General features: G+C 40.2%; 2 protein-coding genes across 2 annotated transcripts; both read right to left on the reverse strand.

Annotated features, from left to right (window-relative positions):
* Positions 1–204: 204 nt before the first annotated feature.
* On the reverse strand, positions 205–5,371 carry LOC110969469 (solute carrier family 22 member 13-like). The gene is made up of 10 exons (XM_022219550.2): positions 4,922–5,371; positions 4,746–4,849; positions 4,507–4,661; positions 4,247–4,415; positions 3,848–3,968; positions 2,197–2,291; positions 1,898–2,112; positions 1,697–1,805; positions 1,398–1,598; positions 205–364 (listed from the first exon to the last, which is right to left on the reverse strand). Exons 1-10 carry the CDS (start codon positions 5,294–5,296, stop codon positions 289–291), a joined length of 1,620 nt encoding a protein of 539 aa, XP_022075242.2. The 5' UTR covers positions 5,297–5,371; the 3' UTR covers positions 205–288.
* A 125-nt stretch (positions 5,372–5,496) lies between these two features.
* Positions 5,497–21,578, reverse strand: LOC110969471 (serine/threonine-protein kinase OSR1-like). Its single transcript, XM_022219553.2, has 17 exons — positions 21,351–21,578; positions 20,589–20,701; positions 18,560–18,668; positions 16,139–16,280; positions 15,315–15,370; positions 15,047–15,156; positions 14,835–14,936; positions 14,476–14,609; positions 14,295–14,343; positions 14,142–14,207; positions 13,825–13,947; positions 12,518–12,553; positions 12,192–12,344; positions 10,681–10,783; positions 10,523–10,591; positions 8,849–8,913; positions 5,497–8,718 (listed from the first exon to the last, which is right to left on the reverse strand). Exons 1-17 carry the CDS (start codon positions 21,418–21,420, stop codon positions 8,644–8,646), a joined length of 1,575 nt encoding a protein of 524 aa, XP_022075245.1. The 5' UTR covers positions 21,421–21,578; the 3' UTR covers positions 5,497–8,643.
* Between the last annotated feature and the right edge of the window lie 1,015 nt (positions 21,579–22,593).

Here is a 22,593-nt window from a genome sequence, read left to right on the forward strand (position 1 = left end):
GAAAACCCGTCACGAGCAGTTGTTGTTTTTGGGTGAATTTTTAACTGATAATATGGGTCACATGTGCTTTTGCCATCACTTCAACTTTCCTTTTTTTCCGTCTTATTCATGCATTCGTGGAATCGATCGGTAGTGTAAAATACTATTCAGTGTTCAGCAATGACACCAGAAGACACCAGCATTTGACTCAGAGACAGCAAACAATGAAGGTACAACTAGTTATTTTACTTACTAGTATATAGCTAAAGTTAATCCCAACAAAAACATCTGTAAACGACAGTGTTCCCACTAGAGTCTGGTGGATTTATTACTGCTGTTCTTCGTCATGTTGAACTGGCTTCCTGTTGCCTTGTTGGGCCCCATCCTATAAAAAAAAACACACAATGCAATGCGTTAGACATGACATATTGTATTTATAGTTTTACTGTATCTTAATTACTACGAGTGCCTTCATATACAGCATGGTTACAAATGAGAACACCCAAGAGTTTCAATAACAGACTGGTCAACAATGCAGCTTTCAAACCTTCAAGAACTCCAGTTACAGCCTTGTTACATCTTGTACTTGTGGTATCTTATTTTATTTTATTCTTATTTTTCTGGACACTTTACACACTTCAGACACTGGACACACTGTTACACTTCAAAAACTTTTAGAAACTTACATTTTGTACTTTGTATTCTTTGCTATTTCTATTTTACTACTAACCTCTGTGTGTGTATCTCACTAACATTTGTTTATTGTTTGTTGTACTCTGGCAGAATAATTTCCTGGGATGAATAAAGTAGATCTTATCTTACCTATCTTAGTTCTAAACCTTTACCAGCCAGTTACACACATGGACAAAACTGTTGGTACCCCACGGTTAATGAATGAAAAACCCGCAACGGTCACAGAAATAATTTGAATCTGACAAAAGTAATAATAAATAAAAATTCTCTGAAAATCAATGAAAATCAGGCACTGCTTTTGAACCGTGGTTCAAAAGAATTATGTTAAAAATAAACTCATGAAACAGGCCTGGACAAAAATGATGGTACTCCTAGAAAAGACTGAAAATAATGTGATGTGTTCAGTCAAGGTGTGTCCTCTGATTAGCATCACAGGAGTCTACAAGCTCGTATGTTGTACTTTTACATTATTCTTTGTGTACTTTGTGCAATGTGCTTGTATTGTGACTTCTTGTTTTATGTATCACTGTTATGTTTTTTTTTCTTTTCACCCAGGGACTGCGGATGTAAATTGGCATTGTTACGACAATCCGGCATACTGACGCCCAATGCTGTATAAAAAGGCGTTCATTAATGTGCACTGTCCCTATCAAATAAATAAATAAATACATTGCCATCATTCTTTAGTAAGTGGACAGAGTATAACTTTGTTGTAACTTGCTTACCCGTTGATATCACTCGTTGAATCAGGAAGCTCTTTTTTCCTGGTCTCAGGAAGCAGACAGCTGAAAATTCCGCTGAACACTGTCAGGACGCCGAAGACTACGGTGGGTATTGACCAGTGGTAGACGGCCAACATGTTGAGCGGCGGAGACAGCAGCCCCGTCACTCTATAAGCTATGGCGGCCAGACCAACTGCCGTTTGCCTAAAAGAGACCAACGCTCAACTCACCTGCACACATGCAGCGTAAATGTACAGAGCTTCTGTATGATTACGTATTTCATGTTGTTTTATTTTGCACACCTGACAGAAGTGGGAAACATCTCCTGAATGTAGACCATACATACTGAAAACGCCCAGTTCAGGAAGAACTTCCCTGTGGTTACAAGGATTGTGATCACCACGGCATTGTCTGGAATCACAGTTTAAATGAAATTTAGAAAACTTACTGCCACTCAGGTAGATTTATCCTAAAGAAGTGGATATTAAATTCAGGAAATTCACCTTCAGAGAAAGCCAGGGTTAAGAGGCAAACGAAACCACCTGCCAGAAGTGTGGATATCAGGGACTTCTTCCGCCCCAAGAGCTCCAGAAACAAGATGCAGAGAAGATGTGCAGGCATCTCAGAGATCCCAAAGACTAACTGAACCAGGAAGATGCTCAGACCGAATTTACCCACATTCAGGATAAGGGAGCAGTATCCAAGATTCACACAGCACCTTAGTATTGCAAAACAGGGGAAATTAAACTCAAGTACATTAAACTGAAAAGTAAAAGCACAGTTTAACATATGTGTTACTCACCAGACAAAAGATATAATGAATAAACGTTTGGTCAGGACTGCAGACTTGAAAATTTCTTTGATTCCTCCATTTTGGACTTTTTGTTCCCCTTCTACCTAAAGGACAAATGGATTGTTAGAATACAGAAAGCACATGTCAGCAGATTTGCATCATCAATTAGGCTGCAGTTATATTTAAACGGCGAAAAGGTGAAGGTGACAAAGGCGAGCTCTGAAACAGCCTCCAGCTTCACATTAAATCACACCACTGACAATTCCAGACTAAAATTAACAACTTTTCTCTTAACCCTCTTGTTGTCTTCATTTATGGGCACCAAAAAATATTGTTTCCATGTCTGACAAAAATCCAAAACTTCAGCAAAAATGTTAAATTATTCAAGTCAGTTTGTAATGTTTATGTCATTTCTCTGTGAGACACAACTTTGCGTTGCTTTAAATGTGCTACTTGGCTACAACATCTCTGACAAAGACTTGCTTTTCCATGTCCAAGTTTTAAAGGTTCTCATTACAATTTATTTTAAACTGAAGACTGTTCATTACGATGTAATGCTTTCATTAGTTTCCACTAATACTGCTATAACCATAAATGACAAGATGCACTTTCAGTCACGTATTTCCCGTTCATGCGTATATCATTTACTCTGTATGACCTTCTATTCTTTACCTATTCTATTATCTTAATCCCAACAGAGCACTTTGCTCTCAGGCCGACGTGTGGTCCCCAGAGTTTACAGATGCAGAATTAGAGCCTCAGTTATCAGCTCCTCTGTTGTAAAATTAGCTCCCAGTTTGGGTTCAGGAGGCAGACAAACTCTCTGCTTATAAGATCTGGTGCAAAACTTTGCACTTTAATAAAGCTTACACTTAGGACTGCCTCGGATCACCTGAACCATCCCTGAGTTATGCTGCTGTCGGTCTAAACTGCCGGGAGAATTCCCACGATTCACTGAGGTCCTCTTCACTAGTCTCCTCCATCTCTCTCCATACAATTCTATGCCACCACTGCACATCATGAACTCTTATCTCCCCCATAGTTTACGCCTTCTCCTCTTCACCAGTATCTCTGGATTTAGATTTACTTATTTCTGATCAGCAGTTTCAGTGTTCATTGTCTGCTCTCTCTCCTCTTTACCCATCACCCCAAACAGCCAAGACAGATCCCTGCTCCTGGTTCTGGAGATGCTTTTTCCTTCCTGGTAAAGGGGAGTTGTTGCCAAATGATTGAGATGATTTCTCTAAGGGTTTGCTGCGTTTCTCTGTGCAAGTTTTGTAAAATCGTCACCTTAGGATGTGAAATACTCTGAGATGACAGACGACTAAACCGACTTGAATTACTTTTACAAGAACAAGAACCTGCTTGAAGGCCAACTAACCTGCTAGTTTGGTCCACAAAAGAAGACCAAGTGTGACCCAATGATCTTTAATCAATCTCACTCACTTTTAAGCTTGTGTTTGGTGTTAACTGGCAAATATAAGCTTGCCAATATGTTCAATTAAGGCGGTGGACATAATATGTCAGCATGTAGGCATCGTCACTGTGATCCTGCTGATGCTTGTTTATAGCTCAAACTAAAGCATCACTGAGCTGCTAAGTCCTGTTTTCTGAGTGATCATTATTTGATCTAATGTAATTAGGACTAAATGGAATTTACCTCATCCATCAGATTCTCTGGGATTTCCTTTTTATTGATTGCTGCAACTTCATACATCAACTTTTTAGCTTCTTCAGTTCTTCCCTGTCCCAGCAGCCACCTGGCAGATTCAGGAATCCACCTTAAAACGGGTCATAATCCAAATGGTCAAGATGTTAATCATCCAAATTAGAAACTGACCAACTGGCTAGGTTACTCTCATTTTCCCTGAACAGACTGTAAGGCAGCCGAGTTGGTTTCTCATTAAGTGAAGTAGCACAGGACCTTTTACACCAAGGCAGACACAGCTCAACTGGATCTGACCAGACAGGACTAAGTGTGTTAATGTCCAAACACAGCGCTGTAAATATGTTACCGTGGAACCAACAGTGTTTATATAAAGCAAAATGCGACACCTACCACATGTACAACAACACACAGGCCTCTGCTCCTGCCAGGATATACTGCACTTTTCTCCAGTCACGAACAGCATAGACCAGACAGGCCATGGCGCTCTGTCCCAGACATTGAAATATCTGGTTCACACAGCTGGCAATAGACCTTTTGGAGACACCAATCCACTCTGTGGCTACAAACAGAAATGAAACACCAAAATCATGGCTAAACTGAACAACCTCCTCTGGTAATACCTGGACAGGGATGTTCAACAGAAGTCCTACCTAACACAGTGGAGTTCATCCTGTATCCTCCAATTGCAGCCGCAGCTATGAACTGAGCCACTAAGTAAATGTAGAAGTTCGGAGACACACCAACTACTACGGCAAATATCCCCATGAGGGCAGCTGGTAACAGTGTGGTTCTCTTGCGGCCGAACCTAAAGTTTGGAGAGTGAGTGACAGTGAAAATGGGTTCACATTTTATGTCTCTTAGCATTTCTCATGACTTAATCTTGGCTTACGATTCAGCTACAGGTCCAAACACCAGTGAGCCGATGAGTAAACCTGTCATGAAGACCGTCTGCACAACTTCAGCCATGTTAGACTTCCCACAGACCAGATCGAACTGCAAAACAATGACAAGATCAGTGGACGAAGATGATAAAGATGAAGAAATGATGACTCAAACTGTGCTTACATCAGTGACTATGGTGGTTTCATACAGCATGTTTCCATACACCCATCCATTCAGACACCTGGTGGTTTCATTGAGTCCATTCTCCCTGATGGCATCGATGTCCCAGTCCACAGGGACGAACATCAGACACCTGCTGAAGCTCCCGTCCTCCTCCCGAGGCAGAGTCAGGTTCAGCTGCTCCTCCGTGGTCAGATTAGGACCGGCACTGAGGATCCAGTCTGTGTTACAGCGTCGATCTGGATCTGTCTCAACAAAAAGGAAACTACAAAGGAAAGTTCCCATTAAGAAATGCGGCACAGCTAACCCAAGAGTGATCAGCTTTTGGAAGAAGCCGAACTCTCCGACGCTTTTCAGAACCTCTCCAAAGTCCACCATTCTCGCGCAGCAGATGATGAGGGAAGACAGCTGCAGTCCAAATCAAGATCAATATTTAACTGAATCAGTGACGGGCCACGTGGTGAGGCCACATCCATATCTGGATGCTAGCTCTGTTTACTAATGGTTGACCTGTTAAATGAAAAAGGTGAGAAGAGGGATTTATCACATGCTTTAAACAAACACTCTTATCCACTCGCTGCGTTTCATTATGTGACTTTATTGAACTACTAAAAATCAGTTTGCATGTGTTGAAATGTTCCAACAACATATATATTGGTCGAGGAATTTCCTTTGCATCTTATCACAAATATCCCGCTTCAAATTATGCATGTGTGGATGTACACATTTTATGATTAAGCACATTTTAAAAATAGATGTAATGATCTGTAAAAAAAAAAAAAAAAAATTACAAGGAAAATGTACTTGCCAATCAATTAATTTAATACAAATCATTCAGGAGAGGCAGAATTAGGTTTTGTTTTTTATGAGTAAACAATAAAATAGAAAGAAATTTAGAAAGTCGAGGTGACTTTCAGCACAAACTCTTTGATGATCCGTCATTTTATCACCAAATCGCACACACACATACACACAGGGAGAGAGAAAAGTGTGACCTGTGCCGTCCGTCTGGTTAAAATAATGCTTTTTATCCACTAGCCTGGTTTCAGTGAGAAAAGCTGCATATCATGACATCAAAACAGAGAGTGTGATTACAAGCCCCATGTGAATATGCATTTTAATGTATCGATAAGATGCCAATTGAACTAATAATCCGTGCATGATTAGTGACGCTGAGACAAAAAGGCTAATAGTGGAAAACCACTACAAAACAAATCAAATGCTGTGGACTGAACAAGATGAGTCTCAATCTGTTTGCCTTAATATTTACAAGTAAAATATTCCTTTTTTTTTTTTTTTTTTTTTTTTAAATCTGACATGTACACTTAAACAGTCAATGCATCTACATCGTTACATACAAACCTCATGATGTTTGTGTGACAGTGCTTGGAGTTGCCATCATATGTACATTTACATCTTTACATACACCATTTACATCGGTACCTGAACTAGGAGCTACATCACAGCCCTTTGCACGTGGTACAAAACAACCATACAGCTACACTGGGAGTGACGAGCGATTCCGTTGGCGAGTGTTTAGAAAGCAAAGAGACGACAGTTCTGTCAAACGAACTCGAATAGTGACAAAAAAACTAACGGAATTGGTTTCTAAGACATCTGAAGGGATATTTCACCCAGTATATGACGATAGTGGTACGCAGCCATGCTGATGGGTTTGGTTTTATTTACTGAGGCTTTAAGAGATTCGTCTTAACCCTTTGATGCACAACATGGGGTAAAAGTGACCCATGTTCAGTGGAAAATGGGCATCTCTTGACCTATATTGTGCATCAAAGGGTTAATACTGCAGCGCTTCAAGACAGTGGAGCTCACGGCACTAAAAGCAAGTCTACCGGGATTCAACTGAGCTAAATACGACGTCAGCATTCGAACATGCTCATATTTAACAGGAAGATAGAGTGTGCTAATTAACACCACACAAAGTATTGGGGAAAAACTGAAATTATGACCTGATGGTGCTGTTACAGAGGGGAAAAAAATCAGAGCATTAAGAGTTCCAATTGTGTCTCTAAAGACAGCCCATTCATTAATATGAGTTTTTTTTAACAAGCAAAAATGCCAACTTGTTGAAGAAAAAGTCAGTCAGATGATTAAATTTAATCATCTAAGAATCACAAACTGTAGTGCCAATCAAGATGGAGAGGTTTCACAGATAAAATTAAACTCTGACCGCGAATTTGAACAGGATTCGTCTTTTAGTGAACTTATTTCATGGTGTTTCATTCAGTAATTATTGACCAAAAGAAAGAAAAAGATCACTGCCATCCATACCATCCAGAGCCCATTTATCTCCATTATATCTGGCTGCAGTAAAAACTCATCTCTCCAGATCTCAACAGTAAGTCCAAACTTATCTGCCTGGCTGATGACAAATTTGATCTTTAAATTGGGTGAACTGCACCCCAAAGCTTTATTTTGCGCTGGAAGAGCATTTTCAGTTGTTCAACACGCGTACATCCACAGAAGTTCATCAGCTGTCAGCCTGTAACACGAGCCGACTGGGGCTGGACACCCACAACCAGCATTCAGGATTCTTCCCAGCTGTCAGATCAGTCATTTAAAGGCTCTAACATAGAGGGGAACGCAGAAAAACATCTATCATTACCCGTGTCCGTCTGTTATTTATGTTAGTTTGCTGACGTATTTGTTGAAACAAAAGGAAAATTCTCACTGCAGGTTCTGAGAGCTGCCGCTTTTGTTGGTTGACTCTTCTTGAACTTCTGTTTTTGTTTTGAAGTACGAGCACAGAAAGTGGTTTTATTCAACACAAGAGAAATAATATTAGCAACCGGTGGTCACACATGGTGAAAAGAAAACAGCTATTGCATAGTAGAAGAATATTAGGCAGGTCTCAATCTGTGAAAATAATCCTGTCTTTAATATCTCAGGAAAACACCATCGCACAAAGTGTTCTACCGTAAATAATTATCAAGTTTGTACAGCTGATCTGAAACTCCTCGGTTTTGTTTGGACAAAACCATCACACCGTCCGTGGAGGAGAGAATTCATCGAACTGCAGTGGGCCGCCTTATACAGAAAAACGGATTCTTTAAGGTTTTAAGTTTAAATTCATTTGAACTTAGAGAATTACAAAAGAAAAACTATGCTACAGAGTGTTTAGAAGGTTTCTGTATCAAGGTGGAGGGATTTTCATAGATTTGTTACATAGAATACACCTGATAAACACAGACTGACTAAATTTTTCACCAATCACACTGGTAAAGTCTAAAGTAACTAAGGCTGAACTTACACTTTTCAATTTCAGTGTAGCATAAAGTGCCATGTAAAGGTGGCACGATACTCCCATGAGCTTTGTGGCACAGTTGATTTTTTTTTTTTTTAAAGAAAAAAAATAAAAGGCAATCATTTCCAGTACTGGCAGGAGATGGTTTGGATTGTGCTTGTGTATGAAGAGAAAGAAAAATAAAAGATAAAGGAATTAGGACTTGATATAGTTGATTGCATTTCTTCTCCCGTTTACTGTATAAGCGCACTGTAAACTTTTCAAGTGTGATTCCTGTGATGAACTGAACCCCTCAATGTGGTCCTCATGCATCCTGCAGTAGTGTCACACTGCTGCCAGCCTCACGTCTCCTCCTCATAATCCTCCTCCTCTCTTTGGCAGTAGTGGTTTCTTGGAATTGACTACAATGCAGCTGTGCAATACCATTTGCTTCTGTCCTTTGTTGCTGGCTCTGCTTGACTTAACTGATGCTGAGCTGCGCAAATCCAATGAGTTTAATGTCATCAGGAATTTCTGACTCCTCCACACCAGATGCCTGAAAAAAATGAAATCATCATGAAATGTGCTTAGTAAATCTCTCAGCTGTAATAATAAAGCGACATATCACAAATGAGCAGAATAAATCTATTGTGTTGCTTGCTAAACGGTTCGGTCTGTGTGCTTACCAGTTTGAAGGTCACATTTTTGTTACTCTGAGGATCATCGACAATCTTTTGCAAATTGGCAGCGACTGAAGAGGGAAAAAAAAAAGAAGTTTCAGATGATTAATGAATCAGAACAAACAGACCTTTTTCTGTCATGTCAGTAGAGAAAACTGGAAGCGACTCGCAAGGACTGTTTCTGCTGCTATGGTTGGGTTGTAACTCACAGGTCAATATATGAAGAGTTCATTTGCAAAAACAGGTAACTCCGTTTTCAGAAAACTCATTTTTATTGTTTACTTGAGATAATAATAATAATAATAATAATAACACGAATAATTTATTTTCTCTCTATTTTCATGTATTTTTCTACTTAGTCAAATCCATTCTTCTTCAGTTTGATTGATATTATCTCTAGTAAACATTAAAAACATTAGTTTTCTGAAACTAACAGATCTATTTCTGTTTTTGCAAATTAACTCTTCATATAGAATTGTGGGAATTTTTGTATCATAGTTGACATTTTTGCTGTTTTCAGGCCAAAAATCAACATGGCTGTCTATAACCAAACACCACATGGCATTTTTACAGAAAGTTTATTTGAAAATATATATATATAATTGAGTGAAATCTTATTATTGTGTATCTAATTAGAAGATGGTTTTTATTAAACTCAGACGGTTATTTAGTTCACATTTTAGTGATATCCAGTCGTTTTTTATGAATGATTGTTTCCATAATAAATAATTATGGAATTTGTAAAGACATGATCATAATGAACATAAAAAATATTACTTTTTTTTTTACTTTAATAAAAATGCATGCAAGATTTATCTCACGGACTTCAAAAGTCCCTCAATTATATACTGACCCTCACCTCTTTTTCAACACGTACAATGACTGGTAATTTTCTTTCAGTTTCTACATGAAACGTCCAGCTCAATAAATGCTGAGTGACTTGGATCCTTTCTCATGGACACATTAAAGTCTAAATCTTTCAGATCATACTGTACATATTTACTACAAATCACATACACCTTATGTCTTTTTCAGTTTCCCTTAACACTTATTTCAGTAAAAACTTAAAGGTTGACTTGTTTGACATAAGTAACGCACAACAACTGTCATGACAAACTTTGCATGAAGCTTCTATGTTGTCAGAAAACTAAACGCAGAGGGCAGTTGGGTTCAGTTGGGTTCGCACAAATATTATGACAATATGAAGCCTGCAGTGGGGGGTGGGGGTGGGGGGGTGGACATCGTAAAGTTGCACAAACCAGGCCTTTATTTCCATTCTTTCAGGGCAGGGAACATGTTATGGAAAATATAGAGCGCTTTATGGCAGACTACAACTTTATTATACCGAGCTACGTGCGGATAGCGTCGCTTTATTTACACCTTAGAGGCCCTCACTTCCCACAACAGTGGACCGACATCACACACAGGTTACCCACAAAGCACGTTTCTTCGGGTGAATTATCAGCAGGGAACAAGACCTCAGCTTTCAGCTTATCTTATCCGTTTACCACAAGCATAGCACATGCCATCACAAGGCTAAATGAACTCAACCAAAACAGTCCAAGTCAAATCTGTGGTCTTTAGCTTTTCAGTGTCAGGAGGCAGCCGTTCAATAACTCTAACATCTTTATTCTATTAAGAAGTAATATCCCACCATGTAGAATCATGTCTTTTACTCACCAATGACTAAGTCCCTCCCATCAACCAGACCAGCTGAAACCAACTCCTGAGAAACTCCATCAGCAGAGTCTGAGGACAGAAACGAAAACGAATCAGAAATGAAACTTTAAGTGGAAGAGGAAATGACAGACAGGAAAACGCAATGGGAGCATCCGTACCTCTGCCAGGCATGAACTCAAACCGAATGTCATTGAGCTCCTTCTTGAGGTTCCTCAATCTGAGGACGAGGCTGATGGGAACGCTGGTCGAGGCAGGCGGGTCCTGCAAAAGCACAACAGTAACAGTGCCAAAGAGTGAATAAAAATGTCTTTATGCCTATATATATATATATATATATATATATATATAATATAATATATTATAATAACAATAATAAATAATTTTCAGCACAAGAAGCTTCAATTTTTAAAAGGTAATAGCTCTGCTAGCTTTCACATTCTGCCAACAGATTTTGATTCTGTGTAGTACAGGGGGTCCTCGATTTACGACCTCATCGACCTACGGCGCTTCATCGCTGTGTCGGAACTGGTTACGTGGAACTAGTTGATGAGTGGAGCGGATGATTAAGTTGTCACACAGCACCATAAGAGGGATTTGTTTACATTCGCCGGTTGTACGCTACCTTGGATTGTGCTACATTCGCTAACTTTTTGCCCTTCATTAGAGCTCCCAAGCCTAACTCACACTCTTCTGATGACAGTGCTTTGAAGGAAAGGAAATCCATCGCCATGGTTGTGACATTAGATATAATAAAACACTCAGAACAAGGTGAACCACTGCATAACATCGGTCAAGTTGCAGAAACAGTGAAACATATTGTAGAGATCCTCTGTGATGAATGAGTGAGCCTTTATCTGGTTCTCTGGTCATTTATTGAACCTTCACACAGGTTTGCCAATGCCAAAATAACTACAAAAATCCTTTAACTTGGCTCCAGAATTAGCCGCCGTTCTTGTTCGACACACATACTGGCATTGAGCAACACAAACACAAACACACTACTGCTGACTCACAGCCAATCAGAGGTGAGCTAACCAAACATGGCACATTCACTGACATTAGGTAAATCTCGAACTGAACAATAAACGTTGAAACCCCAACATCAACAACAATATCAGTCCTTCACAATATTCTGTTGTCTTCTAGTAAAATGACTCATACATGCATGAAAGTCATTGGTATTCACTTTTCCAAAGAACGGATTGCTTACATTGCTTATCGGCTTGCTTACATTTTCACTATAGTTCCGACTTACGACAAAAATCAACTTGCATCGATCCTTAGAAACAGAACTCCGACATAAGTCATGGACCTCCTGTATTGCTATAGCGCTCTCTTATTTATTGGCTATTTGGTCCCTCATAAAAAGAACTGAGTGCCACAGATTTTCTTAAATGTAGTTTTTGAGTTGAAAGACACAAAAGTATTTCCATTCCAAGGCGTTGTATGTTCCAAAGTGTTTTTAAGTGTCATATGGGCTCTAAAATGGAACCAGCTGTTATGTTAGAAGGCCCTGAGCGAGTTTGATTAAGGGTCTATACAGAGCAACAAAACAAAATCAACAGCAGGACTGGTAAAACTACTTTGCATGCCTCCTAAAAGTCATTCTGTAAACAACACATCTACACGTTCCTAAAGAGCACCCTGCATTTTCTGATCACGTCTTTACCTGAACAGCAGGTGCGTGTGAAGGGCTCGCTGTCTGAGTGGGAGCCTGTGGTGGTGGAACATCCTCTTTCGTTGGACCCACGGTGGCAGGCTTCTCATGCACTGCAACGGGCGGCTGCAGAGTCGGTGCGGAGCCATCTGCTGGAGGGAAAAGCTAAGAGACAGGAATTTACAAAAAACAAGTCAGCCAAATCAGTTTCACATAAACGTGGAGTAAAAAGGTAAACAAAAGAGAAGACACACATGAAACAGTCATGCAGATCGCTCTGTCAAGGCATTACGACAAAATCAAGATTTTCAGGTCATGTCCACTACAAACAGACTCACCTCCATGTTCTGGGACCCGTCCTTCACTCTGGGTGACTGCAGGATGGACATGACAGATTGTCAGGATTAAATACATGCAATTCTCCATTTGTCCCCCTACATATGGACTGATGAGGCATTGTAGGATTGAAGAAATTTGACACAAGGTAGGTGACGTTAAAACACAAGGCTTGACTGATATCACAGTTAAGAAGGAAAGGACAATGAAACCCCACACCCAGACATAAATTGAGGAATAATTTGATCAGGTGATCTGAGCAGCTAGTTTGTTATGTTTTTTTAAGCCTACAATCTGGCAATTTATGCTTAATTAAAGTAATAATTGTTCCTGTAGACTTTAACACTAACATTTGCTCCGTTTGTGTTGAGATCACAGCATTATTCATGACTTGTAAAAGAAAAACAGTTGAGTCCAAAGGCATTGTCGCATTACATATTATAACTTACATTTCCCTCAGGATTAATAAAATATCTATCTATATTCTTGGAGCTTAACTGCATCTTTTAGTTGCCCAAAGCTGCCACAACATAGAAATCACACACAAAAAAAGAGAACTGAACTCTGTCAAACGCTCACACTAACTATTTGAACCTGAAAGCCTCCCGATCTACCTCACTACCTACTTATGCACTTTGTATTTATTTATAATGCATTTCATTACAAATGTGCCACAACAATAAAAGAAATTCTATTCTTCTTTTTTTAAAAAGCATCGTTTCTCGGTCATATAAGGTTTTATAATCTGGTATTTCCTGGCTGATTTTCCTGATTAACCTAAACTTGAACTGCACTGAAATTGAGCAGGAGGCTTCAACTAAAGTACACTCTTGCTTTGCCAACAACGAACAAAAAACCCTCAGATTAACAGCACAGCAGCACCATCTGCTGGTCCAGAGGAAACTGTGCGTGGAGAAATACAGCATAGTGGCCTTTTAACATAGGTTGTTGCTAGAGGTACGGACCCGTACCCGTAGCCTGTGGACTACGGATACGGCACTTGCCATTTGCCAAACAGATAAGCGAGATCTGGTCACGTGACTCCCGGTAGACGCTAGCTGTACGGACCCGTAGCATCGATACGACAGGTACGGACCCTAAACCTGACCCTAACACTAACCCTAACCTTAACATTTGCTTACCTTTCAACAGTTTGCAGTGGTTAGCAGCTTCTTGACTCGCGAGACTCGCGTACGGGTCCGTATCTGTCTGGCAAATGGAAAGTGGCTACGGATACGGACCCGTATCCGTAGACACTACCTTTAAAATAAACTAGACTGCCGTAAGACGCAGGCATGCAGAGTCTCACCCGCAGAGCCGCCACGGCAGCTTTGCCCTCCTCGCTCTCCTCGTCCAGTTCATCGTCACTCCACTCCCACCCACCGTCCTCCGTTTTGTGGAGACGGCCGCTCGAGCCGGGCACCCGACGCACCTGAGTAACAGAAAAGCGACACTCAATACCGACTCATTTATCACCTCTTTAATACGTGCCAGACTCTTCCCAGCATGCATTAGCCGAAAGTTAGGAAACTGGGACACACCCTGGACAAGACAGCACACCTTGGCAGCATTCTACATAGACATTATGTTCAGTGTGCATTCAGTGGGTGGAAATGGATGCCAAACCTTTTTAGATCTGTCTGTAATTGTCGGACCTTTCTGTAGGAGCCTCTCCTGTAAGTACTCATTGTTCTGTAAGAGGAAGACCGACATTTCTTACACCATCTATAAATACTCAGGTTAAAAACTGTATTTTTATAATCGTACTGCACGGCTCACCTTGGCTTTTGTGAAGAATTTATGCTTCAGCAATTCAGCAGCAGTTGGCCTAAATAGGAAACAGACACAACGCTCTTCATTATATTTGTTACGCAACTGGAGAATCCGACAGAAAGCGAAAGCAAAACAAGCACAAACTTAATCTGGCATTTGGCAGAAAAGGGTCTGGGGACAAACGGACCTTTTTTCAGGATCTTTCTGTAAACACAGCGAGAGCATCTTCCTGAAGGATTTGCCGTACTTCTTCACCATTTCTTTATCCGTGATGCCTGTCTCCAGACAGGGAGGGTCGTTCTGCAAAGTCAGCATCAGCACCTGCAGACATGCAAAGACCGGTTTATAAAATTATCTGGAAGACAAAAACAGTATCCACTCCAAAGGTTTCCTCAGAATGAAGCTTTTCCAGAATATGCACCAACAGCTGCAACACAGAACTCTGTTAAAGAGTCTCAACTGGTTTTGTTGGAGCTGTTTTAACTCTTTCTTCTGTGGTGAAATAAAGAAGTAACATGTAGCCAAAGGGGGTTGGAACAGTGTTACCTTCATGGGTGGGTATTTGTGATAAGGTGCAGCCCCAGTGGCCAGTTCAATGGCTGTGATCCCAAAACTCCAGATGTCTGCTTTGAAGTCATATCCACGAACCTGCAGATTTAAAAAGACAAACGCATGTGAACCCATGTTGCCCTTTTATATCTGAGCTGAGGCATTACAGACAGAACAGAAAGACTCCATGTGTAAAACAAAGCTCCTACCTGCTCCATGACCTCCGGGGCCATCCAGCATGGCGTCCCCACGAACGTCTTCCTGACCTTGTTCCTCGTCATGTCTCCCCCTGCTGCTAGAAAGGCACTCACACCAAAGTCTGAGGAACATTTAAGACAGAAAAAAAAGAAAATAAATGTAAAACATTGAGAAAAGTCATTTTTGCCGTCTAATCTGCACTGACACATTTCCGAGTGTAATATCTTATTTGAGGGTGTAAAAACCACAGTAAACAAAGAGACAGGAAAGGCAGTGTACCAGCAATTTGCACTGAGCCGTCGTCCCCGAGAAGAATGTTTCCAGCCTTCAGATCCCTGCCCATGAAGAGAGGGAGGATTAACATTGCAGCGTACAATTAAAATGTCACAAGTCAGTAACTGCAGCACACAGGTGTGGCTCTAGAAGCGAACAAACACCCTTTATGGTTCCACACAAACACGTCAAAGCCGCACTTTTGTAATGTTTCATCGGAACCCACTTGATTTCTGTTTGCATTCGTGAGTCCAGACTATGCACAAAGAGCTGGAGTGGATTAACCTTACTTCAACCTTTATCTTTCCTGATTAGATGTAAGTGAGTTAGTCACAGCGTCTGAGCTCGATCAGCTGCTGCTCATTCTGTCGACTGAAATGCTGCCGACTCGCACTGAAGCTGAAATACCGATCATCCACTCTCGAAATGTTAGCAAACAGGCTGTTTTACTAGACATATCCAATAAAATAAACAACGACAGAGCAGCAGTACATCGAGTTGAAGAAAACCTGTGTCTAAAGAAAACCACTTTTGTGAATGGAATCTGTAAAACGCAGCCCAAACGGTACAGAGAGGCCTTTCTTCTCAGTGGTGGTTCACTGTGTTCCTGGGAGGAGCTTTTATGTAAAACAAACCTCCTCAATTATGCATTTTCACTTTATTAAATATTGAATGAGGCAGGTCCAGTTCAAATTGCACTCTCATATGCAGAGATGAAAGACTCGGTGCCTGACTGAGCTCAAACAGCAGTGCATGATGGGACACGGGAGCTATCAGAATTCAGAGCGGAGAGGACAATGATAAAACACAGCCTGGTCACTAAAGCTCACCGATGAATCTGCCCATTTTTGTGCAGGTACTCCAGCCCCTCCAACACTTCCTTCAGGATGGTGGCGATGCTGGCCTCGTCCAGCACTCCAGACTTGTGCTCGCCACGAGAGATGATGTGCTTGATGATGTCCAACACTGAGCCTGGGAGAAAGGCAGAGGAACGAGACATTTACTCTGAACATGAAGGGTATCTCTAATATGGCAGGTGTTTAAGCCACATTCAATGGAATTCACCTGGTGGTTAGTACAATAAATAGGACTTTACATTCTTCTATTTGTGCCCTGCTGCCTAAAACAATGCAGTGATCCCTCACCATATCGCCGTTCACTTTTTGCGGTCTCGCTGAATTGCGGATTTTTCGTAATATCGGTATTATCATATATTTATTGTTGTGGCCAGCTGCATTGAATTGAAGAAGGGATATCAGCCATTTATGCACCTTGCAACTGGCAAATGCTTTTGTTTTTGACACATAGATAGCAACACTATAGAAAAATGTTGCAGGAAGTCATCAAACACACTTCACACTCACAGTCCCGACAACATAACACTTAACCAAACTAACTAGCCTGACTAAACCACCAAAAACACAAGCACTAATAACACTGTAACACTAACATAAACCACAATAATGGCATATAAACACCCAACACCCCAAACTCCCATGGTGCATTGCAGCACAACAGTTCAGTCTGCCACTGGCTCTGCGATCGCTACATTAATTTAATTAGTTTTGCAGTAAAATAAGCATTTTCTTGCCAAAACATTAAAAATACATAAAAACAATAATTAACACATATTAAAAAAATATTTTAGCGAAATAAAATGCAGGTCTACGGTGCTGGGTGCTGATTGGCTCAGTGACTGTAGCATCAGTCTCCTCTGTCTAGCAAACATTCAGCATCTCACTTCGTCCATTTCACATCGACCCCTCATCGCTGCGCATAGTGCTGCACTGCAGTGTGTGGGGAGGGTTTATAAAGCTTTAAAATATAAATAATTATTAAAATAAATACGGTCACTTCTTCGCGGATTTTTGTCTACAGCAGTACCAAATCTTCAAATCCTTTGGAGGAGCGCACTTGAACTAACAGATAACATGAAATGAATCAACACTTTCATGTGGTTGTCTATTGTTTCTCTAACAAATTATGACAAATTCTGCAAACATGTAAAAACAACTAACGATAGACCAATGATTCAGGCTGACTAAAAGTCGTTTTGAGATAACTGGCATTGGTTATAAACCAGGGGAGCGGCTAACAGGGCCTGCATATGTTATTTTTGTTTTGTTTGCTTACAGAGTTTAGGTTTTTCAATACTTGGGTAGGTTGCATTTTTTAAAAATGCAATCGACTGCAGATCTGCTTTCGCCAACAGGCAATACATTTGTTTATTTTAGTTCAGCAATTTTGTTATGAAGAAATTGTTGTATTTTATCAGATACAAAAACAAAAGATAACAGCAATGCATCAGCAACCAATTCTCTCTAAATATCGTCATTGGCCACACAGGTCATCAGTTCAAACAATCTACAAAAATAACAACAGGAAGGAAGTCGGGTTAAAATAAAAAAACTTCACCAGAGTGAAATATCCAGTTATCAGTGTTTATGGTTGATGCATGTAGCACATAGCAAACATCAATCTGATAATAGAAGTCAACTTTACCTGACATCTGCATGGAATCATGCAGAAACGCATAAAATATGACGGCCAGCTAGTTTACACACAAACTTCCCCATCACACTCTCTGTTGTTATTCTTTTGGAAACCAAATGACAATGAAATGCAGCATCACACAGCTAAAATAACATCTCCCACTTCCTCCCAAATGATGCAACATAACAATGAAGAATGCAATTAGTTGTATGTATTTAATCAACTTGTTTTTCAGAGCTGCATAAAGAAAACCAGCTTATTATGTGTTGTATAATGTGTGATCATGTACCAGCAGGAGGATATGCAGTGAGCAAGTGACATGATTACAGAAAAGCAGAACACCAAAACACTAACTATACCCTACATGGTACCTGCAACAGCTATTCATCCGTTTTTGATGGGTTTCACAGTGGATAAAGTGCTCAGTGTTCACATATTACTCACTAAAAGTCCACACAGATAAGTGTAAGTGTACCGTTAAAGTGAAGGAAACTTAAAGAAAATTTAAAAAGGTAAATCTGAAGTTAGGTTTTAGTGTTGGCAGAAGAAAAGAGCAACACAACCAACTCCTCAGACACAATATATGACTCAATATTACGGACTCCCTGCTGAGTTAATCCAAACAGTCATCCTGAGTTTAAACTGGAGCTTGTTTGAGATAAAAGAAGGCGACATGACAAACAAAGTAAAGTCAAGGTAAAGTTGGGCGTAAGCCAAGAGCACACGAAACAAGCTTCTTCAGTATTTACAGCACTTACCACCACTGAGCAGCTTCATCACCAGCCACAGTTCATCCTTCACCACAAAGGAGGTATAATAAGACACAATGTTTGGATGGTGGCACTGGCTCATCGCCTGAATCTCTTTCTGCACACAGGAGAAAAATGTGGGATAAAAGGTCATCCGACGAGCAGAAGCTTTAGTACACCGAGCCAAGCACTAATTAAAGCTTTATATTACACTTTCAGAGACAAACTCAATCTCAGTCACAGGATTTGATCTTTAGAGCTTATTCCGAGCGTGGCTTAAATCAAACAACCTAATCCCTGCTATTGCTCTTACCTCACAGATGAAAACTCACTGTTAAAACAGCTAAATCCATGCTTTCTACACATTTTCAGCTTCACAATATTATTCCAGATTTTACAGCAGATTTTTTTAGATCATATTTGAAAGTATGTTTGTTATGTAAATAATATTACATGTTGCGTCCGGATAATTAACATCAAACCCATGCACAACATTTTATTCAAGCCGCAGAGAGCAACAAGAAATGTAACACCTCAGGAGAACTGCTACCATTTACACTCTTCTTTTCATTAGCATATCAGAAAATATTATTATTATATGGTTTCCTCTCATTTTTTGTTCATCTCTTCATAAATAGTAGACAAAAATGAGCTGACAAAAGTGAAACAATTAAAGTTTTATGGCATCTTTGCAGTCTTGTTTAGTCACCGTTTCCATGGAAACAATGAAGCAATAAAGGTATCCATACACTGAATAGATAATCAGTTTACTTTTCTGATAGCGTTGTCACTGCATAATTTATGAGTGCAGTGTTCACATGCAATTCAAAGACATCAGTGCATTTTTTTCAAAGTAATCGAGCCATGGATTGTCTGGATTTGGTGCAGTTATAAAGCACTAGGGGTAAGGCTCTTTTGCAGGCAGTGACATCCAGGTGAGAGGCAGCACTGAGTCGGATTGTTCATTCAGTCATACAGCATCGTCCTGCATTGCTTCAGACAACATGAAGCCCACTCTGGCCTACGCTCTCTCACACAGTGGTAAACGTTTTACTCTTAGCAATCATTATTTAGACGTTTTGAGGCAATAGTTTGGTAACACAATTTTTTTGTCCATTCTAGAATACAGATAAAGGTGGATACAGGTCCAGCAAAAAGGGATTTCACTCTACTAGTTTTACAATCCATGGAAGATCCACGATTGTATTATCTCTTCTAAGTAATGCATGCAAACAATGAGCAGGACCGCTTCATGACAAGAATGGATTAACCGGATTTTGTTTAAGTACCTTGACTTCTGAGGCATTTAATTCAGTGGATTAAACAAAAGATGATACTCCATCTGGTTATTTTATCTGTGACTGTTTCTGTGCACAATTTTAAAGCAATTTTGCAATAATATAAAGATGTCCCCTCCCACACTGCAGGGCATCATTTCGTCAGCCGACTGCACTGGTGAATCACAACCATGCGTTTTTACTGTAATTCAATACGTGAGAAAAGTGTAAGACCGCAAAAATCCACCCAGTGATGATGCAGAACAAAATCATCCAAGTTTTTACTGTGACTTCCTGTTGTACTTGAGTTCTTGTTATTGCCAGAGGATTTCTGAAATTCACAAAATCAGGTTTGAAACTAACATGTTAACTATCACCCATATTGTTTTTTAATAGTAAACCCCTGCTTGGTGTATAGCCGCCTGGACACTGATGTTGTGACAACTGATAATCTGGTTGTAATGAGGCATATGACAGAGCAATGTGTGTGTGTGAGACTAAATCTCATGTGTTTGCAGCTGCGTGATATTTGAGCATCAACATGCAACAATAAAACAAAGTGAAGACATCAGAATATTTCAATGCACATGACAGCATTGTTGCACAAAGGCATTTTCTTTATTCACATTTCATTTTGTCCCAATGAGAATAGTAGTTGTGGCGTCCAGCTTTTGATCTTTCCTTGACTGATCTGACCCCACCAACCACACACATAACAAATAGGTGGACACTGGCTCACATATACAGCAACGATTGCTTACCAGGAGCTCGTCCATGCTAGTTTGACACTTTTCCAGGTTGATGCGTTTGATGGCCACCTTCTCCTTCCTGGGCTTGCAGTAGGCTGCCTGGACAACTGCAGTGGCTCCACTCCCTGGGGACAACAACATGAGGAGCCAAGCCATCACACTGTTGGAGAGCTTTGACTTCTTGGACACAGCAGTCACCAGATAACAGCTAAAGTAGTTCACTCAAGTGCATTTTAATGTCAAACGCAGACTGAACACAGCCTCTAACATTAGGGACTAAAGCCAGTTGGTGAAATATGCAGCATGAATAGAAATTTAACAGATATCGAAAGAGGCAGTTTACTTTAGATACCACATCAGACCAAGTCTTTCGCTCAAAGTCATCAGTCACGTTATCTGGACTAGTGTAAAGTATGAATGACTGTCTATAAGCCGTATCACACCTTCAGCTAAAGAGCACCACCCACTCCAACAGCGGACGACTCTTCACGTACTGTATGCTAACTTGCGTTAGCTAGCCGCTTAGCTTCAAACTGGCTACCGAGGAAGCAAACTCGCTTTAGCTCTCCAGCTAATGAGAACAGCTAATTAATTTGGCCTTGCCAGAGGGAAACTGCTGAGCTATTAACGTTACTGCAATGTAGCTACGAGTTGTAACTGGATTTCTGATAGCTGCAGACATGCAATGCTAAGTGGCTAGTGGCGGTTAGCAGCCGACACCGCTGTGCAGGCAGGCGATGCTAAGAGCTAGCATTAGCAAGCTAAGCTACTCACCTATCACCTCATTGAGCTCATAGTCATCCTTGTCGATGGACCAGGACTGAGAGGACTGGTCGTCTGCCATTGTGGTAGTTTGAACGGTGTGATCAGTGCTTCTCAATAACAACAGAGATGCTGTCTGCGGTAGTATATTTGTGATTACTCCATTCGGCTCCGGCCAAGCTGGCTGCTGCTGCTGTTCCGCTGACAACTCCTGCCGCTCCTGTCAACACAACTTTACCCGCGACTTACGTACCGCGTTACGTGCGCGCTCTGGAGGAGGAATGAAGGAGCCGCCATCTTGAGTGTGGCAAATGTCAAACGTAAAATCCTAAAAACTCAGAAAAACACTGAAATGAACCATAACAGTGAGTTATAGTTCACTGACTGTTGCATTTAGTTGACATATTTTAGCATTTACAACACGGATATCTGTTACTTTTTCGCTACAGCTACACATATAAAATAGTTAGTAGTACGCTCAGCAGAGGGCACTAATACCTCAAATAAGTATGTGACTTTTGTGTCTTATTTTACTTTAAAAAAAAAAAAAAAAAATCTTATTTGTTACCCAGGTTGAAATGTGAGAAAAAAATTAAATTAAAAAATACGTGTAATATGATAACACTGGGTAGTTCAATTTGTAACAGTTTTCATTTTTAAAAAATAAACTAACATGCTTTTTATACAAAATTCTGTACATGTTTCTCAAATGTTCAGTAAAAAGTACACATTTTTCTTAAATGTTGAAGAAATAATAATATGTATGATATATCAATAGAAACTACACAAGAAAATGTGTAAAGCACTTAAAAATTGTACTCAATCACAGTGTTGGAAGTTTTTTTCCATGAATGAATGAAGTACTGGACACTAAACATGCTCTACTGTATGTTTTGGGTTTATCTGTAGGCCATTTTCCAATTTCCGTTTAGTAATCTTTCAATCTCCATGTTCAATATTGTTTTCATGTCAACACCAGTTAGCATTTTTGTCAAAGCAATTCATCGAAACCAGATGGATGGTGTGCTGTGCCAAAAAAAAATCACCAGACGTTGGTATTTACAGTGAAATGCTGCTTCTTTCTTCCTTTATAAATGATTCTTTTCTGTGTAAATTCCTCTGTGTCCTAAAGGTCTGTCCTTTGCTAACCAGGACTTACATAATCTATGTCAGTGAATCAGCTCCTCAGACATGAGGATGTTTAGGGGAAAAGCAGTAAAACTATGGATGGTATCAGTGGTATGTGAAAAAACTG

This window comes from Acanthochromis polyacanthus, chromosome 9, assembly GCF_021347895.1.
Source record: "Acanthochromis polyacanthus isolate Apoly-LR-REF ecotype Palm Island chromosome 9, KAUST_Apoly_ChrSc, whole genome shotgun sequence".
Classification (NCBI taxonomy): domain Eukaryota; kingdom Metazoa; phylum Chordata; class Actinopteri; family Pomacentridae; genus Acanthochromis; species Acanthochromis polyacanthus.

What these genes read in the sequence shown, in the direction of transcription:
- LOC110969471 (XM_022219553.2), bottom strand. Translation starts at nt 21,420, where the DNA reads ATGGCAGACGACCAGTCCTCTCAGTCCTGGTCCATCGACAAGGATGAC. An exon ending in ACGGGTCCCAGAACATGGAG is followed by an intron (nt 12,345 to 12,517) that starts GTGAGTCTGTTT and finishes CCTGTCTCTTAG; the next exon opens with CTTTTCCCTCCAGCAGATGG. An exon ending in TGAGTTCATGCCTGGCAGAG is followed by an intron (nt 10,592 to 10,680) that starts GTACGGATGCTC and finishes TTCTGTCCTCAG; the next exon opens with ACTCTGCTGATGGAGTTTCT.
- LOC110969469 (XM_022219550.2), bottom strand. Translation starts at nt 5,296, where the DNA reads ATGGTGGACTTTGGAGAGGTTCTGAAAAGCGTCGGAGAGTTCGGCTTC. An exon ending in AAACCACCATAGTCACTGAT is followed by an intron (nt 4,850 to 4,921) that starts GTAAGCACAGTT and finishes ATTGTTTTGCAG; the next exon opens with TTCGATCTGGTCTGTGGGAA. An exon ending in GATGAACTCCACTGTGTTAG is followed by an intron (nt 4,416 to 4,506) that starts GTAGGACTTCTG and finishes TTCTGTTTGTAG; the next exon opens with CCACAGAGTGGATTGGTGTC.